The sequence below is a fragment of the Topomyia yanbarensis genome, chromosome 2 (genome assembly GCF_030247195.1).
Source record: "Topomyia yanbarensis strain Yona2022 chromosome 2, ASM3024719v1, whole genome shotgun sequence".
Taxonomy (NCBI): Eukaryota; Metazoa; Arthropoda; class Insecta; order Diptera; family Culicidae; genus Topomyia; species Topomyia yanbarensis.
The window spans coordinates 109,193,297-109,202,931 of NC_080671.1; the positions used below are offsets into that span (position 1 = coordinate 109,193,297).

General features: G+C 43.5%; 1 protein-coding gene across 2 annotated transcripts in view; it reads left to right on the top strand.

The window, feature by feature from the left end:
• The window catches only part of LOC131679162 (nuclear receptor coactivator 2-like), a 509,619-nt gene extending 501,962 nt beyond the window's left edge, over positions 1 to 7,657 (top strand). Inside the window, exons 11-17 of one of the 2 annotated variants that reach the window (XM_058959795.1) lie at positions 2 to 505; positions 4,660 to 4,848; positions 4,916 to 5,178; positions 5,234 to 5,492; positions 5,822 to 5,956; positions 6,532 to 6,978; positions 7,274 to 7,657. In XM_058959795.1, the coding sequence (XP_058815778.1) occupies positions 2 to 505; positions 4,660 to 4,848; positions 4,916 to 5,178; positions 5,234 to 5,492; positions 5,822 to 5,956; positions 6,532 to 6,978; positions 7,274 to 7,422 (1,946 nt within the window). In that variant the 3' untranslated portion in view covers positions 7,423 to 7,657. The remainder of the gene's footprint in view (position 1; positions 506 to 4,659; positions 4,849 to 4,915; positions 5,179 to 5,233; positions 5,493 to 5,821; positions 5,957 to 6,531; positions 6,979 to 7,273) is intronic. The other variant, XM_058959796.1, reaches the window with a different exon arrangement.
• Positions 7,658 to 9,635: the final 1,978 nt, after the last annotated feature.

Genomic DNA, 9,635 nt, shown 5'->3' on the forward strand with positions numbered 1-9,635 from the left:
GGTATAAGTTCCATCGAGTCATCCACATCAGCCACTCCATCCCAATCGAGCCAGCAGGACATGCAGGAGAAGCTTGCGATTAACGCAATCCAGAAGTCCCTGATGCAGATTGAAAACGTCACCTCCCCCATGCAGTACAGTGGCAGTCCGCCGGCGTATCCGATGCACGGTATGGGCCCCGGAGGATCTCCGGCTGGTTCCATGTCCCAGCAGCAGCAGCAGCAGCAGGGCTCCGGCACTCCGACATCTTCCAATCCTCCGAATTTCACCCCGCCTCCAGTATACACACCACGAATGCGTTTGTCCGGTCCAGGACCGGGCAGCGTTGGACAGATGGGGAACGGTGCGCCGGGAGCGAATGCGCTTGCCATTCAAAAGTTGCAAAACCATCAGCAACAGCGGGAACGGTTGCTTCAGGAGCAGCAGCGACAAAGGCTGCTACAGCAGCAGAAGCAACAGCAGATGGTTGTGCCCGTCAATGCTACGGCCAACGCTGATATGAACCGTAAGTACTTACTTTTACGGGATTCCGCTCGTTTTAAATCGAGGGTTTCCTTCATTTGGCTCTTTGGTTACCCTAGTTTTAACTTAATGTCATAGATAAGTATGGGAGAAATGCATAAGCTGGAAAAATGTGAATTTAAAAGAACAGATTCCCCAATGTTCCGGTTTGTTACGGTATCCTATTAGGAAATACAGTAAATCGAATTACTTCGTGTTTGTGTTGCTAAGTTTTTGCATTTAAATTTTTGTTTTCGTGTCCATCCCGTACAAAAAAGAACTTGCTTTGAATATGTTTGCTACGTCGTTCGATTCTATCTCCTTCTACCATTCTAATACTGTTCTGGTCATCTTCAAAAACTTCGGCTGTTTCTTCCATTCTCTCAACGATTTCTTCGTAGTCATTTCATTGGCACTGATAAGCTCTTGACATTTCTCTATACGCGCCACGAATTCTGCTTTAGTGAAGCTTAAAGCTACGCAAGTTTGTTTGCGTGAACTCCCGGCGAACATGATAAGAATTTCAGAGACTTCTTTGCTGGAGTTTGTGATTCAACGTGGCATAGAGGAATCGCAAATCCCTCTTTTCGTCATCCCAGTCTTGTTTGTGTTGACAGGTAGAGTATCTATAATCGCTTATTTGTCCCATGTTTTATGGAATAGCCTATCCGCATGTGACTGTCTCACGATTATGGTCGGTTGACTTCTGTGCTCAAATCAAAACACTTACTGCGATGTCTGGTGTTGCGCTCAACGCTACGCACAGAAGTCCTCCAATTAAATGCGGATTATCCACAATATTAGCTAGTAGATCTTTTTCTGATTCCGAGTAAAAAGCGGTGCCAACATAACTGTATCCGGTTGAACTATTCTGTAGTTCTATTTCCAGATAATGACGGATTTCTGTGAGATTAGTTATGGGGACATTTTCTGGCAGGAACCTGGGAATCACTTTGAAATTCTGCTCTGTTCATGGCTTCATATGCATAAGCTCCACCCCAAACGAGGGGCAGTTTGCTCTGCACCTAGGGTGACCGTATCAAGCGAGTAAAAACCCAGAAGTCACATTCTGACCCCTTTTACCGCACCTGAGGTGCCTGGTAATGCGCTCCCCAGTTTTTCTACAATCATACAACTTTTCTGTAGGTCTTGCAAGCAAAGCGAATCCCTCCGGCCTCGTTCCAGTCCAATCCGAGATGCTATACCACATTCGTTGCTGTACTGATACAACTAGCAGTTGAAAAATGTGATTCGGAGATGATTATGGTTTTCATTGGTTTAGTTTTCGATAAATATACACTGAAAAAATCGGCATGGACAAGGAAAAGTTTTTTCAAATAACTTTTTTTTCCTTGAAAGCGCCCAACTTGAATTTTTGACGGTAGGTAGGGAACATAATTATCTATCTTGGAACGAAATTTCATCCAAATCAAAGCTGGTTTTTTTTGTAAATCGACTTTAAATTTTTAAAATCGATTTTTTCAGTGTAGGAGTCAATGAAAATTTTTTTCAATATTTTTATTTAAAAATTTGACAAATTTTGTAGAAATTACTCCTACAACATTTGTTTTGTAGGATTTGTCATTTTTAGACTATAACCATTTGGAAAAAAAATGGTAATATTATCACGCCGCCACCCGCGTTGCGGTTTGGTAAGGCCAAACTGGTATCGAAGGGGGTCAATTAAGGTTGTCTGGCGTATTTTTGATGGTCACATCATTGGCGTTTCTGCATTAGAATCGGCAGACAATCTTAGTTGATGATAGGATTAGGGAATATGAATAAAATGATAAATACCATGTCTTTTTCGCTTCAGATAGTTGATACTCTAGCCAGTAGAAATCATTGAGCGTCTCACATACGAGCACCGACTGAACTTAAGGATTCGATGAAAGAGATCTTATGAGACGATCGACCGACGACCTCAAACTGCCGGAAAAGATGAGCTGCGATAGGCAAGTTTTACAAGAGGGAATCAGATCAGATACCTACTACTAGAGATGGGCAAAACAGTTCACTCCGAAGAACCACTCCCGACTGAACAGTTCCGTAAAAAGAACTAGTTCACATGAACCGTTCTTCCGCTCAGCTGATATTTTAATTGTATCTAGTGAATTGTTCTCAAAACATTCGATTCTTGGAGAGGTACTAAAAATGCAATCTGTAAGTAGCACTAACACACATCGAGATGGCGCTGGGCCTGTGGCCTTCGACTGGCATGGTCCATTCTCATTGGTTCGGAAGTCCTCTTGGTTGGTTGGTGGATATGTGGTCCTACTTACAAGTCGATAGATCATATCGCTTGGGTAAGGAACATGTGGATCCTGTTAATTGTCGTCTTTTTTGACCTTGGGTTTGAAGCTAGTTCAGGAAATGAGTACAGGACTGGCACCTAATGGATAGTTAATTATTCAGGACTTGTTCTTATGATTATGATTTAACTCGACCAAGCAGACCGGTTCATAGAAATGATAAGCAGCCCTTTCGGGCCGGTCTGATCTGTTCGAGTCAAACCAGGCGGACATTCGGTTCGAGCAAACTTTATGGTGAATAGGGGAAAAATATTTCTTATGTCCTTTGCCTGATCCATACTGTAATGAATACGTATATTGACTTGAACAGGGATAATCGAATCCTGTTATAAGATTTTGAAACAGCACAGTTGTAGGAAAAAGTATTCGCGAGTAAGGACTAATACTGCTAGTATGTTTACCGTATCAATTAATAGTTGATTGATCCGCTTCGGACCTAAGAGACAAAAAGGAGAGTAAGACAAGACAGAAGCGGATTCAATGCGAAATTTTCCAATATGACGTAGACTCCAAGGCGATGTTAGGATGATTTTCCGTAGAATTAGACAGACTAGATGACACGGCACTACACGCTCTTTGAAACAAACTTTTGCCAAATAGTAGGTATCCCGAGCAAACGAAAAGGCCATAATGCCGCCATCATCATGGTCCAAATACACCCCCACTGCATGGTGTTTTGATAGTGTTTGAAATGGGTTCAACCCATGAAAACACCATCACCATGGTCCGGAAGATCCCATTTAAAAACCATATTCTGGTGAATTTATGGATTTATAAGACCATTTCATGTATTGTAAAATTTGGAGCGGACCATGTTCATGGTAGTTTTATGGGGTTGTATGGTATTTGAACCCACGATAATTTACTCGGGCATGTATGTATGCATAAATGTAAATTCGTATGTATGAATATATGCCTGTGTGTATGGATGTGCATAGGAGCAATGAATCCCTGAGCAACATGCTAGGACAGCCTCTGAAACGCGAAACGCTTATGGGAAGCCGGGTGTGCGGTCACAGGTGTAGCCATAAAGCACTGCACACATTGATAAGCGCAACGGTGAGACGGTAGGTGCACAGTTAATGCACATAGGTTGTAGAAATAAGTTGTTGAGACAGCCCGATTGCACACTGATAACAAATACCAAATGACAATAGTCATCTTTCGACTATAAAACTTTAGTTCCACACATAGTTTCAGTTACATAGAGGACGCCAACACTAACTTTTAAAGGAAGAGAGATAGAATATGCACGTGTTTATGAAAATTAAGGGAGAAGGTTTATTCTACAAATTCATAGAAGACAGCTAATTTCTCTCTTCGTTGAAAAGTTCGTATTGGCTCCTCTATGTTTCATATCGTATACTCTTTCTTCCGAACATGTTATTAAACTAAATCCAACAATTATTTCGCACAAAATAAAGTTCGTGGGAATCGACAACTGATTCATCACCATCTGCTGTTAGGCTCCTTGCAAAACTGACTCAGACATCACTGCATTAAAAGTTTTATAACTAAGGAAGTTGGATTGATTTTCAGTCTTCGATAAAGTTACATTCAAAAAATCATGTTCCTTATTTTGCTTGCAAATTATAAACTTATACAGACAGTACTACCTAGCGATGAAATTACGTGCATTCTCAATTTAAAATGGTCGAATGATCCCGTACCAGCTTCGAACACGTTTGTCCGGTAGCTTGTCTTGTCCGATTTAGCTCAAATTTCGTGCAGAGACTCCTGATGGGGCTAGGAATCTACTATTGGGCCGATTAAATTTTCGAATATTATTTTTTTCTGGGCAGCCCAGCAATAGCTCAATAAACTAACTCCCACACCCTATTTGCAGTTGGACTAACGCCCGGTATGCAGAACATCGAGTCACTGCTGAATAATACGGTGGCTCCGAACGTGTCGCTGACCCGTGCGAACAGTGTCGTACCAGACTCCCAGCTCAGCCCAGGATTCTCGCCAAGTCAGCTAATGCAGCAGCAGTTGAGTCCAAACCAGCGAACCCAACTGAGTCCTCAGCAGGCAGGTCGGTATCATCGAACGCTTTATTTTCTCTCATTCATCGACACCCATAGCTCACACAAACAATTCAGGTTTCCAGGGAAACCCGTTCAACAACAATCCGGTTCATCGGATGTCACCGCAACAACAGCAGCAGATGGTCGCTAACTTCCAGCAAAGCAACGCTGGCAGTCAGCAACTATCACCTCGACAACCTCCTTTCAGCAGTGCCCAACAAGTCACACAACCCAGCGCAGCCGCCATCCAGCAACAACAGCAGCAGCAGTGGCAGCAGAATGCAAACGCCCGCCTCTCAATCCAGCAGCAAAATCCAATGCTCAATGCTCAACTATCGGTAAGTTCTGGCCGTACAGTAATTTCATGAGCGATTCATTTATTCCCATGTTCAGACGGTACCCGGATTCAATCCAGCCGCAGCCAACCGACAATTTGTGGCTCCGCAACGACAGCGTTCCCTAAACTCCCCCGGAACTCCACGACAAGGTTCCTTTGTTGGAACGGTGGATGGGGGATTTCCTGGACCACCGAGTCCCTCACAGGGTAATACTGCATCAGGACCCAACTTCGGTAATCCCGTCTACGCTAGCCAGCAAATGAGACTCCAAAGACAGGGTAGTGTTCCTCCCCAGGCCACCCAGCATTTACCAGGTGAGTTTATATGAGTTAACCCAGCAGACAATCCTAATACAGATGCTTTCGATCCACGCTTCTGGGAATGATAAACCGCAACAAACTAGCTTAACTGAATGATGTTTATCAACGGGTTCCCCGGAACCCCTGAACCACATACCAATTGGCCAAATTTTGTCATTTTCCAAACACTGTGGATGTTCTTCCCACATTTTGTCGACCGTTTTACCACTGTTTAGAACAATGAGTGCGTTTACTAGCCACACTTCACATGACCCGGGGGAAACGGGAGGGGGTTTTCTCACAAAGACACACGTAGGTCTAAACCGGCTGTTTCCACTACACAGGATCGCCACGTCCCTCGTACGGTGGACATGGACCCGGTCCGGACGCTAGTGGCTATGGGATGATGTTCAGCAATGCCGCAATGCAGCAGCACTCGGCGGGCTCACCAGGCGATTTCTTCAATCGCAGTCAAACTGGTAAGCAGCACCCACCACCCAACGAAACACTCACACACACGCATACTACGCACACATCTTTCGAAAACCGAAAATAAGATCAAACGCATCTCATCTCGTTTTTTTATACCTCGCTCGTGCCACCGATTGCACAGTTCCATAGCCCATCAATGCTCGAAACAATTCTCATTCACTAATCATCCACCAAAAAAAAAAACACAAGAAAACTCTGTCTATATGTGCTGTACTTGTACTCTCACTCTCTGTTTATATGTGTTTCCGTTAACTATACCCCCCATTGTTCAGCTCTGGGCACCTTGTTGTGCCCTGCTTTGGGTACACTTGGAATTTAAGGATCAATTTGGCCATCCCATCCCTGTACATTCTATATCCATTATGTTGGGGAACTCAAAATTGTCAGGAACTAACCACCACTGTTTTGTAAATAAAAAAAAAAGTTTTCACCCTTTTCCTATCTCTAACCCATCCGCTGTAAATAAGTGACCAACTACATCCATTGGCGATTTGCTCACCGTGAGCTATCAAGGAAATTGCGCATAGCTAGAAGAAAAACTCGACTTTTGCTCTTGTTTCAGGTGCCAACGGTGGGTTGAACTCATCGGAGCTGGTCCGTCAGGAGCTGAGGGCGGTGGTCAGTGGAAGGGCGCAGAATGCAGCAAGTGGCGGTGTTGGCGGAACGGGCGGCCTGCGAACACCGCAAAGTCCAATCGGGTTGTCGCCCATGGGAGCCGCTGGCGGTGGCGGTGGCATACAGGGACCTGGAAGTGCGAACAGTACAGCAGTAGGCACGGGTAACAACAGTTCCGTGCTCAGCCCCGGAATGGGGGGCATCACAGGGAATTTAGTTAGTAGTGGTGGTGGTGGTGGTGCAGGAGGAGGAGTAGGAGGTATAGGAAGCGGAAGCAATTCTGGCAATGCTGACGGTATGCAGACATCACAGTTACCAGGTACGTCATCGTTACTCAACACACCAGGCGACATGGATCCGTCAATGCTATTCAATTTTCACCTCGCGCCGAAAGGTTAGTGTTTGTATGCCACCCACGCATATGTTGTATTGATGCACACTTTTTGAAACTATTCACCGTACACTGAACAGAATCACCCACCCACTTCTACTAACAAGCGAACCGAAATCGGACAAAGATGGCTGATGTCCTAAAGGCACTCACTAACTGTGTTCATCCCTAATTTGGTGTTTTCTTTCTCTTCTTTCTTCCTCTCTGTTTCTCGGTATTGTTTACTTCCGCGTTCTGTTCGATTCGATGTGGGATAAATATGAAATTGTTTCTCGAACGAAATCTCAAACGCGTTTAGCGGATATAGGCGGAACCATTTTAGATAGTAAATTACTAACCTCTAGCCAATGGCCCTCGGTAGCCGACGAAAATGAGAACCCTATTAAGAGGGTAAGAAAAATTGGCAATCACATGAATCACATCAAAATCGCAATCCTTTCACGTTAGAGTCACGAAATACGCTTGAAATTCTATTCTAGATTCATTCCCGTTCACTAGTGTTATGTTTTCTGTTTTCTAGTTAGGGAACTCTAGTAGGGAAAGGTACAAATTCTCCACAGTAAGCGGCCTTCATGTTGTTGAAAACAGAATTAGGGTGACCCTAATTGAATTGACATTTTTTAAAACAAAAGAATTATATCTTCAACCAAAAAAGTAGGAGAATACAGCCTTTCAAATAAATGCAGGAAAAGTAACTTTATTGAAAATTTCTTATACCACAATAGGTCTAAATATTTTTTTATTTTATTCAATTTGTTTATTTGATAAGGCACGTTTGCGATAGCTTAAAGGTGCCATTTTTTCATTGTTTTACATTTTGAATTTCTTAAAACTTGGGTGTTACACATTTCAATATTATTTTGTTTTTATATAATGAAACTAAAGAATTTTTACAGCTTACTTATACATATATAAGCGTGGATAATATAATATTCGGAAGATTAGGGGGGGGGGGGGTCTTTTTGTGTGTTCTTTGTATAGCAATGCACTTTATAATTTTTAGAAGGGAGATTGTTGGAGCAATTAATTATTAACTTAGCGGAACATTTTACAAGCTTATTAACTAGAAATAATAAGAGGGAGTGGTTCAATTTTATTATGATTAGGGGGATTAATTAGGGCTATTTTTAAGTATTGGTACTGTTGGGCATTTCTTAACGAGATTAAATATTGATCAACTAAAACTAGAAGATAAGGGGCACCTAAGTTTTAAAGATGATATTCAAGGGGAAGAAGGGGGGAGGTGAAGTCCTACATCTGTGAGACATGAGAGAGAGGGTGGACAAGGACGACAGGGGGGGAAGATATAAACTTTCAATTTTCGGCATCGGGAATCAACGGCCAGGATTACAGATTCGGACGGATGCATCATGTATAGGGGCGCCGGGCGGTCTTCCTGGAGTCAGTTTCTCCAGACGATTTCGTAGTATGGCTCAGATACGGATCGGCAACACACCGCGTTGCGCGTGTAATGTTGTACTGTAGGTCTCGTGTTGTTGGGTCATTCGACAGATTTGTCTCGCCTTGGATTAGACCATCGTTGGGGTACGGTAGGCGGAAGAGGGCACTTCTGGGAATGATAAGAGAAATGATAGGGGTAGTTAAATTTGGATATTGATGGTTTTTAGGAACGTGTATATAAGGGACATGTAGAGGGGATCGCGGCTTGCGAGTACATCTCGAACCAGGACATTTGGTGATCTTCCTCGGGCCCGAAGGGAAACGAATACTACGCCGGAGATGAGCGTCCTGGGTGTAGATGATTGGACATGACCCGAGACATCAGGCGAATGAAATCCCGACCCACATCCATCCCCTTGAACCAAGGTTTCCTTAGGGATTCTCGAATGTTTGCCAACTTTCGAGGGTTCTCTGATGTGTAATACTGAAAAATTCGCTGAAGCTAATTGGTCTTTCATATATGTCACCTTGTAAAGCGCCCGCCTTAGCCAAAGAGTCCGCTTCTTCATTTCCTGGAATGGAGCAATGCGAGGGAACCCAAACTAAGGTAATGTTGTACGATCTTACAGACAAAGTACGCAGGCGCTCCCAGATTTTCCCCAGAAAATATGGAATGTGCTTTCTAGGTTTCATTGAACGGAGAGCCTTGATTGAGCTGAGGCAATCCGAGACAATAAAGTAATGATCGGTGGTCAAAGTATCAATGATCCCAAGGGTATACTGAATAGCAGCAAGTTCTGCGACGTACACTGAAGCAGGATCATTGAGTTTGAATGAGGCGGTGAGGTTTTGATTGAATATACCGAAGCCAGTGGAGCCGTCGAGGCTGGACCCGTCGGTGTAAAACATCTTGTTGCAGTCGACTTCTCGAAATTTACTATGAAAGATGCTTGGGATCACTTGCGGACGTATGTAATCCGGGATTCCACGAATCTCGTCTTTCATGGATGTGTCGAAGATTACAGTTGAATCAGAAGCATGAAAGAGATTGACACGGTTGGGATAGTATGAAGAAGGATTGATATTTTGTGCCATGTAATCGAAGTACATGGACATTAATCGAGTATGCGAATTGAGCTCGAAGAGACTTTCGAAATTTGCAATTACTAACTGGTTCAAGAGATCGCATCGGATGAGCAATCGACATGAGAGGTCCTAAAATGGATTTTTCAGCGGAAGGATGTCCGCCAGCACTGTGT